Source organism: Oncorhynchus nerka, linkage group LG2 (genome assembly GCF_034236695.1).
Source record: "Oncorhynchus nerka isolate Pitt River linkage group LG2, Oner_Uvic_2.0, whole genome shotgun sequence".
NCBI lineage: Eukaryota > Metazoa > Chordata > Actinopteri > Salmoniformes > Salmonidae > Oncorhynchus > Oncorhynchus nerka.
In genome coordinates this window covers 77,990,928-78,005,119 of record NC_088397.1, presented here as the reverse complement: position 1 = coordinate 78,005,119, position 14,192 = coordinate 77,990,928, and the positions used below count along the sequence as shown (strand labels likewise).

At 38.8% G+C, this 14,192-nt stretch overlaps 1 protein-coding gene across 3 annotated transcripts; it reads left to right on the top strand.

Annotated features, from left to right (window-relative positions):
* Positions 1 to 8,551: 8,551 nt before the first annotated feature.
* On the top strand, positions 8,552 to 13,177 carry LOC115142896 (SUZ domain-containing protein 1-like). 3 transcript variants are annotated; one of them, XR_003865576.2, is made up of 5 exons: positions 8,554 to 8,860; positions 9,719 to 9,768; positions 9,869 to 10,138; positions 10,228 to 10,404; positions 10,571 to 13,177. XR_003865576.2 is itself a non-coding variant. In XM_029682729.2 (4 exons), the coding sequence occupies exons 1-4, from the start codon at positions 8,810 to 8,812 to the stop codon at positions 10,340 to 10,342; spliced, it is 486 nt and encodes a 161-aa protein (XP_029538589.1). In that variant the 5' UTR covers positions 8,553 to 8,809; the 3' UTR covers positions 10,343 to 13,177. The 3 variants fall into 3 exon arrangements, 1 of the variants encoding a protein (XP_029538589.1); XR_003865577.2 differs by lacking the exon at positions 9,719 to 9,768 and having other exon boundaries at positions 8,552 to 8,860; XM_029682729.2 differs by having other exon boundaries at positions 8,553 to 8,860; positions 10,228 to 13,177.
* The last annotated feature ends 1,015 nt before the right edge of the window (positions 13,178 to 14,192 follow it).

The following is a 14,192-nucleotide window of genomic DNA, read 5'->3' as shown; positions in this document are numbered from 1 at the left end:
GGTTTTCATTCCAAATTGAGCTACTTTGTAAACAATGTCGCGGGTGAAGATGGTTTTTGGGTAAATTGCCCCGCAGCCGCCATGACATTTCTCTTAAATGTTGTGAAGAAGCTGATTAAACAGCACGATCATTACTCAGGTTCACCTTGTGCTGGGGACAATAAATGGCCACTCTAAAATGTGTAGTTTTGTCACACAACACATGAACTGTAATTCAGTAAAATCTTTAAAAGTTGTTGCATTTGTGTTTTTGCTCAGTATAGATTGTCATTATGGAGACACCTATTTCCAACCCATTTTTGTAAAACATATTAATACTCATGAACTGATGCACATCAATAAATAATGTAGACAATGCACTGGAAATTTACTAAATTCGCTTGGAGGTTGTTTGAACCTCGTTCTAATGTTTACTTTGCTTAAAGGAAACGGTATCAAGCTAAGAGTTTTATACATTCTCAGTTCTTGGGTCTCGGGGGCTGCACAAGTGGAAATTTGAAATGGAAATTATAGGACTACTTTGGGTGGTTATTTTAATGGGGAAAAGGCCTCAATGAAACTGACATTAAATTTGGAGAATGATACATTTGCCTCTGTTGGCCATCAAGTAGCCTATTCGAAACTAAAACTATCAGCCAACGGAGGAAATAGTCAAGGTGTTCATGAAACACAATCTCAAGATGACGGACGAACGGGTGGAAACAATTGATTTTCAAAGAAGGTCCCCGTCCGATCGTAGCTATGCTAACCAACTACAAAATGAAAATTGCCTAGGAGCAGAGAAGCAGATTATTCGTCTAGTGGTCGATAAATTATATGTAAATAATCAAATGTTCAAGGACTCGAAGATTACAACGTGGCTGTGAGTGAAAGCTACCTCCCGTTGAAGTAGTCCCGGATACATATTTGCACCGCATTACACAGAATATGGATTCATTGTGTTTTTACAAAAATGTTTTTGCATTAACTACTTTTTTTGTTTTTAGTCATGCATTATGGAACCGTGGACTATGTGGACTTAAAATAAGGTTGAATTTATGGCAATGCAGAATGGATATGATGAACTTATCCTTTTACTATTTAGGCAATATGGAAGTTTGCACTATATGGACGTAATATCAGGTTTTGATTCAGGGGAAAGCGAGGATGGGTAAGGCTGACCTTTTTTTAACTTTATGATTTTTTATGTATTTAATTTGAAGATTGTACATTAGAAATAACAAGGTAGTTTTTGTTTTTGTTTAAAATATGATACAGTATGTTCTAATTGTAGAGGTCGTGTATATTATGACAAAAGCTCTTATATAGTGCGGCCCTTGTTCGCCGATGTGAATCGGAATGATTAGCTTTTAAGATAAAACCTAATAAATATGTATAGATGTATTATAGGGCTAGGATAAAGGTTTACATAATTAAAAACCTGCCTAGGTTCTTTATTGGAATAGGCCTATACGATCCTAAAATAATTGGTATTGCCCTTTTAAATTTAAAACATAAATGTCAATATAAAACATATAAAGGATGATTATTCTTCCGACACACACCGGCAAATGGATGGATTAGGTATTGTCAACAGGGTTGTTGTCTCTAGTGTGTGTGGGCTGGTTAACACTGGGATAAAGTGATTCAAGTTAACGGTAGAACTAATACAATAATTGGCTTATGGAAGCACTTCTCAAAGTGAGAGGAAGTTATATTATATATTTCTATATAAGCTATTTATGCTACCTTTTATTTTATTGATCCTAATGATATAGGCCTAGGTGTAAAACAGCCGAGGTGATAGAGCAACGACCCTGGAATAAAAAAAACATATAATGTGGAGGGTGGAGGGAGGGTTAGTTTTACAACTTTACTCGCTCCTGATTGTCAGTACTGTATGTGTTCTTGGCTGTCGTGCGGTGGCTGTGTCGGAATCGATTGTGAGATTGAATTTGAGTATGCCTTCCCATAAGGGAGTGCCCGGGGTTGGCTTGCGGTCGGCTCTGGCAGAGCCATGGCACGATACAACAGGATATAATGTGATACCTAAGACGAAATTTTCCTTGCAGTCATTAGCGGCCGTTAGAATCTATGTTCCTTTTTCCTTCTTCCTTTTTTTGTCGGGATATAACAGGATATAATGAGGACTACATGAAATATGTTTGCATGTAATGGACATTAAAAAAGGACTGGTCTTGTGATATATCAACACAATCAATTCGTGCATATATGTACAAAATGCATTTCAGCAAATTTGTTATTTGGTTAGTTCTCTTTGGCATCCTCATAGATCATTATATTATCATGGGACTGCCCATATTTCCCTCAGCCTCTGGCCAACGCCAATTGACGGCCAAGGGTTTGCCTTAGGACGCAAAGGTGCGCCATGAGTCAGGGAGATGGTCTTAGTGACAATATTAGGACAATTGGAGGTTTACAAAGTTGCAGATACAGTATGCTTAACAGTGCAAATTATTATGGTACAACTATATGGACACGTAATCATCATGGTGCTTTTGAATGGTAAGTTTACAAACATTGGTTGTGGTAAGTATAATTGAAACTTGGGTATCATTATGGTAAGTGGGGAAATAAGTATAGCAAGTAGGTTATAATTGTAATGGCTTAGCAGATCATAAACAAATAAGATACATTTTTACATGGCTAAAAGTGAAAGAATATCATATCTACTGTTTACAGAAAACTCATTCTACAAATATAGATGAGGTTGGGTGGAAAAAGGACTGGGAGGGAGAAATATATTTTTGTCATGGTCAAAGAAACTCAAAAGGGGTGATTACATGAATATATCTTTTGATCCGATTGTGCAAACAGATCCGCAAAGAAGATTGCTTATTTTAAATATTCTGTTGTACCAAAAACAGATCTGGCTAATTAATCTATATGGGCCAAATAATAATTATCCACACTTTTCTAAAATATGTATAATAATATTTTTAGCTCACAAGCAACGAAATCATGTATTATTATGGTGGGAAATTATAATACGATTTTAAGTACCTCAATGGATCGTAAAGGAAATCATTCTACAAGCTATCACCCTCAAGCACTTAAGGAGATTACAAAGATCATGGATACATTATAACTAGTGGATATTTGGAGGTTGAAAACCCTGACCTAGTGAGATATACATGGAGGAGGCTTAATCAAGCCAGCCGTCTTGATTACTTCCTAGTCTCGTTCTTGCAAAAAAACTATTAATAGGAGACCAAATGTGATCGGACCACCATCTAATTGGCTTCCATATAACTCTTATAAAATTTCCACGTGGACGGGGATATTGGAAAACTAATCCAAGTCTGTTGGATGACAATTTATGCTTAACTAAGACAAAATAATTCAGAATTTACTTTTTTTGTACAACATAGATACAGTAGATCCCCTTACTGTATGGGACACTTTCAAATGCACTTTTAGAGGTCATTCAATACAATACTCATTAAAACAAAAGCAGTTGAGGTCAAAAGAGATTAGACTAATACATTAAATAGCGGAAGTAACAGCGCAGGTAGTTGGTAATGGAACCTGTACTATAGAGGCACAAAATAGGTTAGAGGAAAAATAAAATAAATCGAGGTGTTTATTCAAGAACGATCAAGCGTAATTCTGACGATAGTTATAAGGAGTGTACCAAGATGCAGCGTGGTATGTTTCCATACTTTATTTTGGAATAGAAAACTTTAAAGAACAAAACAAACAAACGAAACGTGCCGCTAATATAATGCTCACAGGCAACTATACATAGACAAGATCCCACAAAGTACATTGGGAAAATGGCTACCTAAATATGATCCCCAATCAGAGACAAAGATAAACAGCTGCCTCTAATTGGGAACCATACTAGGCCAACATATAAATATAATTCACCTAGATAACCCACCCTTGAATCACACCCCTACCGAACCAACATAGAAAACAAAAGCTCTCTATGGCCAAGGTGTGACAGTAATGTATTACACACAAAAAAGCGAATTGGATGGAAAATGGAGGAAAATGCACAAAATTCTTCAACACAGAAATCTTCAACACAGAAATTCTACCAAAAATAATTTATAGAAACTCGTTAGAAATTATTGAGTTATCCATGATTGACCAAATTATATTGGAGAGGAAGATTATATTGAAGAGGAAGCAAAAATATTTTAAGCATATGTTTTATTTTCAGTCTCCTCCATTTCCACTGAATGATGTTAACTGTAATTTACAGAAATACCGGTGTGAAGGCCAATTTACAGAAGAGGAACTTTTGGGACTGCAAATAAAATATTTTCAGTCTGGAAAAACACCCGGGCTTGACGTATACCAGTAGAGGTATATCAGACCGTTTTTTGATGTACTCAAAGATCCATTATTAGCATGTTTTAATTACTCTTATACAAATGGTAGACTTTCAGGTACTCAACTAGATGTGATGCAAAAATCCTGGCAAAATGCATAGCATATAGAATAAAAAAAGGTTATACCAGATATTTTTCATCCTGATCAGACAGTTTTTTTTTTACATATATGACAATTACTTGAAACAATTTAACATTATGAAACACTGAAGATATCAGGTCTGGTCTTCATAGAAGATATTGAAAAGCCATTTGATATAGTACGATTAGAGTTTATATATAAATGCCTGGAATACTTTAATTTCGTGAATCTCTAAGACAATGGGTTAAAGTTATATACAGAAACCCTAGAGGTAAAATTGTAAACAATGGTTACTTCTCAGAAAGTATTGAGCTTCTAAGAGGAGTAAAACAAGGCTGTCCGTTGTCTCTATATCTATTTATTATGGCCATTGAAATGCTAACTATTAAAATTATATCCAACAAGAACATCAAGGGGATAGAAATCCAGGGGATAAAAACAAATGTGTCAATGTATGCTGATGACTCTAGTTTCTTCTTAAGTCTGCAATCTGGATCCCTGCACAGTCTCATTGAAGATCTTGATCACTTTTCTTTCCTCACTGGATTAAAACCTAATTATGACAAGTGTACCATATTACGTATTGGATCGTTAAAAAATATATTGTTTACACTACCTTGTAGTTTACCAATAAAATGTTTGAATGGTGAAGTAAACATACTTGATATTCACATCTCAAAAAATATAAATTAACCTACCACAATTAATTTCAATAGAAAGTTAGCAAAAGTAGATACAATTTTGCAACCATGGAGAGGTAAATACTTGTCTATTTATGGAAAAAATTACATTGATTAACTCTTTGGTCCTATCACAGTTTACTTACTTACTAATGGCATTGCCTACTCCAAATTATTCGTTTTTAAAATCATATGAAAAATATTTCATTTTATTTGGAATGCTAAGCCTGGCAAAAATAAACCTGCCTATTTATATAATTAATTTTTGTTTCGGGGCTAAAATAATTAAATATTAAAGCTTTAAACCTTTCACTAAAAGCTTCACTCATACATAAATTATAAACCCCAAATGGTTCTCCAGTAGATTATTAAGAAAAGCTCACCCTATGTTAAAAAATAGCTTTTTCGACTTCATATAGATTACAACTTCTCATTTTCGATTAATTGAAAATGAAATCTGTTTCATGTATCGCCCTTTCTTAAACAAGACATACAAAGCTGGTTACAATTTCAGTTTTATCCTCCAGAACAGTTAAAACAAATATTACAACAAATGTTATGGTTAAACTCAAATATATTGATTAATTAAAAAAATATTCTTTATGAAAAAAAAAATCTAAAATCGTATCATATTTATGAATGATATTATGAATAGACATTGAGGAGTTATGTCACATATGCAGTTATCGAAAATAATGGGAATATCTGCTCAATCCAAATTTACAACCAAGTGATTGCAGCACTACCACGAAAATGGAGGAGGCAAGTGGAAAAGGGAGAAGGTAGGGGACTTGTTTGCCTACCATATATTAAAAATACAAATTGACTGAAAGGAACTGGAATAAATAGAAAAATGTACCAGTTTCATCTGAGGACAAAATGTTGACAGCTGCACCATACAGGTTGCAAAGTAAATGGGAGGAGATTTTTGATGTACCAATTCCATGGCACATGGCTCAATAATTCGAGTTTTTCCATTTAAATTATTATATAAAATTCTTTCCACCAACAGAATGCTATATATATGGGGCGTACAACAATCTCAAGTTTGTAGATTTTATTGCGAAGAGACAGAATCAATAGATCACTTATTCTGGTATTGTGGCTTGTTTCTGGTCGCAGGATAAGGAATGGTTAAAAAATCACAACATGCACAAAAAATGTACCTAACAAATAGCCAGTCAATAAATAATATAATAATACTCGTATGAAAGGCTTTCCTCTTTAGCTCACAAACTGTGGATACTATACAATTAGAAAGATTCCAACATTTTTTAAAACATCACAGCACAATTGAAAAATATATGGCATATGGAATCCAAACAAGGGCGGTCTATGATGATAGGTGGGATGGGCTGAGAGTGGCTGAGGATTGGGATTAAAGAGTTTGTTTGATAATGTATTGTTGTTATATATAAAAGTTCCATGTATGTAAAATATATATTTGTAAAATGTATAGGTAAAATGTATGGATATGTAGCAAAAAGCTGTAAAAAATAAATAAATAAGATATTTGTCCTCCGAAGAGGGGGGTGGTGGAGGGGTTAAATAAAAAAAATAAAAACGTAAGTCGCAGGAAATTGAGGTTGTGGTGGCAGCTGCAGAAAAGTATTTGGGTGTACACGACTTGAAGTCAGAAGAGTTACAGGATATGTTGAGTGGTGGTGTCCCGTCTTTCCAGGCTGTTGGCCTGTGGTAGGAAATATACACTGCTCAAAAAAATAAAGGGAACACTTAAACAACACAATGTAACTCCAAGTCAATCACACTTCTGTGAAATCAAACTGTTCACTTAGGAAGCAACACTGATTGACAATACATTTCACATGCTGTTGTGCAAATGGTATAGACAACAGGTGGAAATTAGAGGCAATTAGCAAGACACCCCCAATAAAGGAGTGGTTCTGCAGGTGGTTCCACTTCTCAGTTCCTATGCTTCCTGGCTGGTCACTTTTGAATGATGGCGGTGCTTTCACTCTAGTGGTAGCATGAGACGGAGTCTACAACCCACACAAGTGGCTCAGGTAGTGCAGCTCATCCAGGATGGGACATCAATGCGAGCTGTGGCAAGAAGGTTTGCTGTGTCTGTCAGCGTAGTGTCCAGAGGATGGAGGCGCTACCAGGAGACAGGCCACCACATCAGGAGACGTGGAGGAGGACGTAGGAGGGCAACAACCCAGCAGCAGGACCGCTACCTCCGCCTTTGTGCAAGGAGGAGCAGGAGGAGCACTTCCAGAGCCCTGCAAAATGACCTCCAGCAGACCACAAATGTGCATGTGTCTGCTCAAACGGTCAGAAACAGACTCCATGAGGGTGGTATGAGGGCCCGACGTCCACAGGTGGGGGTTGTGCTTACAACCCAACACAGTGCAGGATGTTTGGCATTTGCCAGAGAACACCAATATTGGCAAATTCGCCACTGGCGCCCTGTGCTCTTCACAGATGACAGCAGGTTCACACTGAGCACATGTGACAGATGTGACAGTCTGGAGACACCGTGGAGAACGGTCTGCTGCCTGCAACAATCCCCCGCGCTGACCGGTTTGGCGTGGGTCAGTCATGGTGTGGGGTGGCATTTCTTTGGGGGGCCGCACAGCCCTCCATGTGCTCGCCAGAGGTAGCCTGACTGCCATTAGGTACCGAGATGAGATCCTCAGACCCCTTGTGAGACCATATGCTGGTGTGGTTGGCCCTGGGTTCCTCCTAATGCAAGACAATGCTAGACCTCATGTGGCTGGAGTGTGTCAGCAGTTCCTGCAAGAGGAAAGCATTGATGCTATGGACTGGCCCGCCCGTTCCCCAGACCTGAATCCAATTGAGCACATCTGGGACATGTCTCGCTCCATCCACCAATGCCACGTTACACCACAGACTGTCCAGGAGTTGGCGGATGCTTTAGTCCAGGTCTGGGAGGAGATCCCTCAGGAGACCATCCGCCACCTCATCAGGAGCATGCCCAGGCGTTGTAGGGATGTCATACAGGCACGTGGAGGCCACACACACTACTGAGCCTAATTTTGACTTGTCTTACGGACTACATCAAAGTTGGATCAGCCTGTAGTGTGGTTTTCCACTTTAATTTTGAGTATTACTCCAAATCCAGACCTCCATGGGTTGATAAATTTGATTTCCATTGATCATTTTTGTGTGATTTTGTTGTCAGCACATTCAACTATGTAAATAAAAAAGTATTTAATAAGAATATTCCATTCATTCAGATCTAGGATGTGTTATTTTAGTGTTCCCTTTATTTTTTGGAGCAGTGTATATATTTAAAAAGTGGAGTTAGGGTGGTGGGTTTTTAATGAGTGTAGGGTTAGATGGTAAGGTTCTGGAGATTTATTTCCTTTGTTTTGTAGCAAAGTATAAGGGAGTTATACTCAGTCCAATAGGTGGCGATAATGCAACATTTATTGGATGTCAACCGCGGTTAAACATCATCGAAGAAGAACACCTACTCAGTGAAGTGCGCGTGTGCATTACATCAATTATCCCTTGCACTCCTAAACAACGCTTTTTTTGTACTTTGGCAATGAGTAAAGTCTACAAAATGCAGTCCGCTGGGCTTTCTCTCATCACTATTTTTGGTCGTGAGTGCAAACGCCAACCGGATGCTTCACGTTTATACATCCGGTAAAATATCAGGCTCATTGGTCTGTCTGTGAAAGAACTGTAAAGGCTAACGTGTCTGACTTGGACGCTGTATTATGGAAGATGAAGAGGTTTGCGAAAGTTGGGAGGAAGCTGCAGACAGCGGGGTGAGGAAGAAAATCGATACAAGTTTTTGTATTTTTTTTAGGCCATGAACTGTGTGTGGTTGACCTGTCGGACATTCAATGCCTTATGAGGAGGGTAGCCTAGTGGTTAGAACGTTGGACTATTAACCGGAAGGTTGCAAGTTCAAACCCGCGAGCTGACAAGGTACAAATCTGTCGTTCTGCCCCTGAACAGGCAGTTAACCCACTGTTCCTATTGAAAATAAGAATGTTCTTAACTGACTTGCCTGGTTAAATAAAGGTAAAATAAATAAAAAGTGTGCAGCCTGTCGCCATGGCTGAGCCAGGCTCCACTAACGGTAGCTACAGGCCCAAGTTTAGCCGGGGTATTGTGTTGCAAAGGCCTGGCCGGGAGAACATAACGTTAGCTATATCATATGTTTTTTTTGTAGTCGATGAGTGGAGAAAGTGAGTCCACAACCAGCTGTTGAAGTTAGCGGCAAGTTAATATTATGAAGTTAGCTATCTAACGTTAGCTAATTGGCTAGCCAGGTTGTGGAAAGTGTCGCTTGTACTACCATGGTACCCTGGCAGTTGGTTATCGGCTACAGTAACAAGCAAGTTACTGTAGTAAACTCTATTCTCTCAGGTTAAAATCCGCTAATTGGCTTAGCCAAAGTACATTTTGCGACTTTTTTCAAATTTCAACACTAAAATTTGAGTACTGGAATTCAACGGAACTAGTTAGCATGCCGAGTCAAATCATGGCACGTCAAGTCTCCTGTCACCTACCCATTCACCCACAGCTCATCACAAAAATGTAACGTCAGTCTCTTGCTCTATTCTTTCACTGAATAATTGAATGAAGACTTAAAATGTATTTATTTGCCTGTTTCTCAGGAAATTGTGAAAAGACTTGAGGCAAAGTTGAAGATAAGCCAGAAAGCAAAGTTAGTGAAATAAGATCTTACTGAAAACAACTACAACGTTATGGCTATACAACACAACTTTTGATTTGTTGATTAATACAAACTCTGCCCCTTCCCTCAGGAAAGCAAGCATCAGCTCAGGTAGCTCCCCCATACGAACTGCCATGGTTATCCAGGATGAATCTCGACCTGCAGCCCCCTCACCTCAAATCCGAATTCTGAAGCGCCCCTCAAGTAATGGTTCCTTGGGGTCCTCTGGTTCATCCAACCGCCCCACCCAGCAGCCGAAGTCACTGGCCCAGCGGGAGGCAGAGTATGCCGAGGCCCGCAGGAGGATTCTGGGTAGTGCTAGCTCTGAAGAAACGCCTCAGGACAAACCCAGGCCAGAAAGGTGAGACACCTACACTCAATGGTAGATAAAAATATTACCTAGCCATTTCTCAATCACTTATAGTATATTTCATTGTCTCTCCCCGTTAGACCAGTGCGAGTGAGTGCCCAACCACCACAGCCAGAACTGGTTAGTCTGAACAATCACATGATCCGCCAACCCACAGGCCCAGATGGTACCTCAGGCTTCCGTCGCTACAGATAGAGGAGGATCCATCGTCTCTTCTTGGGGGCATGGTGTGCAGAGGACAAAGGGGAGGTAGCATGGTGCGTGAAGAGCAGAGTGGTGGGATGAAATGTAAAAGTTGTGGTGATGATAGATGGTCAACAGAAACAAATTATTGGCTCGCAGAATGAGTTTAAGTATCCCTACCACCCCTTTCTGCTGACTGTTGACACGCCCTTTGCCTTTTGCCCTCTGCCCTGTTTCTAGCCTGCGCGGAGGGTTGCGTCAGATCTCCTGTCTGTCCCACACTGACCAGGGCTTTGCCTCAGGACTCCATACACTGTGATATCTCCCATGATGCACCCTAAGCTTCCCAATGCCCCTCTCAGTGCCCCTCTTCTGTTGAGGACCAGGGTCTTCCAGGGTCCGCGGCATGCCTGCCTTGCCCTCCAGGTGAATGACAGACTGAGTCTGTGGGACTTCAAGGTGGCCAGGGGAAAGTTGGGAATGAACCTATCGACAGACATGTGTGGATGAGGGCCATGGATAGAGCAGGGGAGTGACAAGGTGCCACTACGACGTGTTGGCATATTCAAGCAATAATTCTGAAATCAATATGAAAACCCGGCTTCTCTAGCTAAACTGCCATCTGACTGGGCAGTATATGTTAATATTTGTTTTATGTTTTTAATTCAATTTTTAATAACTTTCCTGGTTTGTTTTATTTTCCTGTTTTTAAAAACTGGGCAGGAACTGAAGGGTGCATTTGGAATTATTAGGTTAATGTCTTTCTTGCATCTATATGCTTTTGTTTATTAATCTGTTTTTAAAGTGGCAATGATATACAGTAGAAGAAAAACAAATTATATAATATACAATTTAGTGAAGCTGAATGTTTTTATAGGATCTTATACACATGGTCATTGAAAGTAGTAGCCATTATTAAAATATACTAAGTATATGTTGAGATTAGAATAAAATACTGTATTTTATAGACAGCCAAAAAGTCATCCTGAAAAATATTCAAACTGAGTGGCCTTGTTGCTTCTTGTGCAGAGAGACGACCAAGAAAGAGGGGCCACAGATTTTTATTTTATTTTTTGTGATTAAGAGTTGTTTGAATAGGAAGCCATTGGCTGGAGGAGTGTTTTAAGCAGTGTCTCTATTCTGTCCCGTCTTTCTTTTTGTCCCTCTCCAGGGTTGCCTTACTTGGAGAGAGGATGATAAAGACAAGTTGGAATAAAGACTACAATAGAGTGAGAGAGGGATTGATGAGGATGTTGCAATTTGCTTGGTTAGAAGGCAATGTTATTGAGTGCCAAATTTGAACAGAAACCCAATTTTCCCCAGCGGAGGTGGGACATGTCATAGCTTTTAATCTGTCTAGTTTTGTTAATGAAATGATAAACTACATCTTGGCTGTTTTTAAACCATACTAAATGTGTAAACTCAATGCCTTAAATTGTTTGGTTTCATATTGGACCCCACAGTTACCAAGGCACCTCAGGTTAATGCTCTTGGATGCTGTGATTTGTTTAATTTCATGTTCTCACCTTTAACTCCCTTTGCCTCTCATGTCTGTTATTTGGCCAGCCTAAGAACCCCAGGAAGGTGGTTTTGTTGGCCCCTCTCTCAGGGAGGTTTTAATGCTGGACAAGCTAAATCGTGGGTCTGCTCAACTGTAATCCCAGAGATGGTGACTGACTGGACTTGTTGTATAGCCTACTTTGTGAAGAAAGTCACATACGGTAACCTCTTTTGGGAGTATACCTAAAGTATGTTACATCTGGGCCACTTGAAAAGTAATTTTAACCTTATCCTTTATTAGGATTATTGATCAGAGCTGGCTAGACAGTTGAAAGCAATATGGTGGCGAAACGCAGGTGTATTGTATAACCCCCTGAGTGCGGTTTCCACACCTGCCAGATCAGAGATTAGCCTGGAAAAGGAAGGGAGCAGACCATGGAGGATTGTGATCCTCCTGATCAGTGTTGGGTTTAATTCAGAAAGTGAATTCATGTAATTAAGTCCATATGAATTGTAAACTGAATTGACCTCACCCCTGCATTTGAGCCTGCGCAGCTCCAGTAACCATCGGTTATGGGTGACAATGAAGAGATGAGGATCGTCTGTCATGTGGAAACATGGAAAGACAAACAAATCAGCCTGTAATGATTTTTTTTTTCATGCCCTTTAATAAAAACCTATTGACAAGCGAAACACAAAATTGCAAATATGTTTGGTGTACAGCATTTTATTTATAAAATGGGATATGTTCATGGACTAACTCATATTAGTAGTTTTACAGATGCCATGTATAGCTGAGAATTTAACCGTAAACTGCCCATAACTCAATGTCTACAGGAAGCATTCTTAAACAATCATATGTGAATGACATTCTGCACAACTGACAAATTTAATTGCATTTCAGAAATGCGACCATGGTTGTCAATGTTAAGTGCCCAATGAGCTGTGCTTTTGAAGTTCTATTCAGGTACAAAACAATTGTTTACTTTCAGTTAGGCTAATGCTTGAAATTATTTAAATTTAAACCTTGGCAGTAACAACTCCATGTACGATTAAATGTTCCCTAATTTTATTGGGTTGTTGTAGCTTTCAAATTAGATTGGTGCCAGAAATCTGAGATTGTTTTCCTTCATAGAGAACTTTCCAGTGAGAAAATAGCCTTTAATGCAGTAAGCACTTGACATGTGTCTTATTACAAACCTGAGCATGATCTATAAATGTCTGTCATCCTAATGTATGTCTCCTTGGTTGTAATTTACAGTAACTGTCCTGTCTAGCCTAATGTCCTGGATATATTGCTTCTGTTATTTTTTTTGTTTGAATAAACTGCAGTAATTAGCGAACTTATTCTGAGAACTTTTAGCCCCTTTAAGACAAGGATGTACATTTTTATTTAGGCAAAAATAAACTCCTATCCACTTCTGTGCCATGCTCAGAAAGGCTATGGAAGTGTAAGTCGCTCTGGATAAGAGCGTCTGCTAAATGACTTAAATGTAAATGAAAGGTCCTCCTAAAAGTGAGTAAGATTGTCTCAAGCAGCACTGTCATGTTTCTCCCTTTGTGTTCATCCACTTATGCTCAGTTAACCCTTTACATTTGCGTGAATTGGCCTTTATGCATAGGGCTACAGAATAAACATGAGCATATGGATAACGACGGTAGCAATTAAAAGGGAACAGTTTGGAGGTTATTGGAAAATAATTAGACTAAAGTTGAGGACTGAATCCAAGCATTACACTTGATTTTGTGAATTTTACATTTACTGTACTTTTTTCACTGCATTTGATAACGAAATCTGAAAATACTTGATACATTCAGTAACATAACAATATTCATGGCAATTTGGGGTAGGTGCAACATATGACCCAAAAAAATTACAAGAGTTTGAGTGAGGTGTAAATGGTGTCTCCAGGTGACGCTCCATTATTTGATTGATGGCTCATTCATCACAACCCACTGATATTGCCAACTACTTTAATTATTTTTTTGATTAGCAAATTTAAACATGACATGCCAGCAACAAACGCTGGCAGTACACATCCAAGTATATCTGATCAAATTATGAAAGACAAGCATTTTGAATTCCTTAGAGTGTGGAAAAGGTGAAAAAAAGGTCTATCAACAATGACAAGCCACCGGAGTCTTGACATCTTAGATGGAAAATTACTGGACGATATTGCCACTATTTGCCATATCTTCAATTTAAGCCCACTAGAAAGTGTGGTCCTTCAGGCCTGGAGGGAAGCAAAAGTCATTCCTAAGAATAGTAAAGCTTAATTTACTGTTTTTGGTGTTTGACCAGATACGAAGCTATTTTACAGTAAACAAATTGACAGACTTTCAGCACGCTTATAGGGAAGGA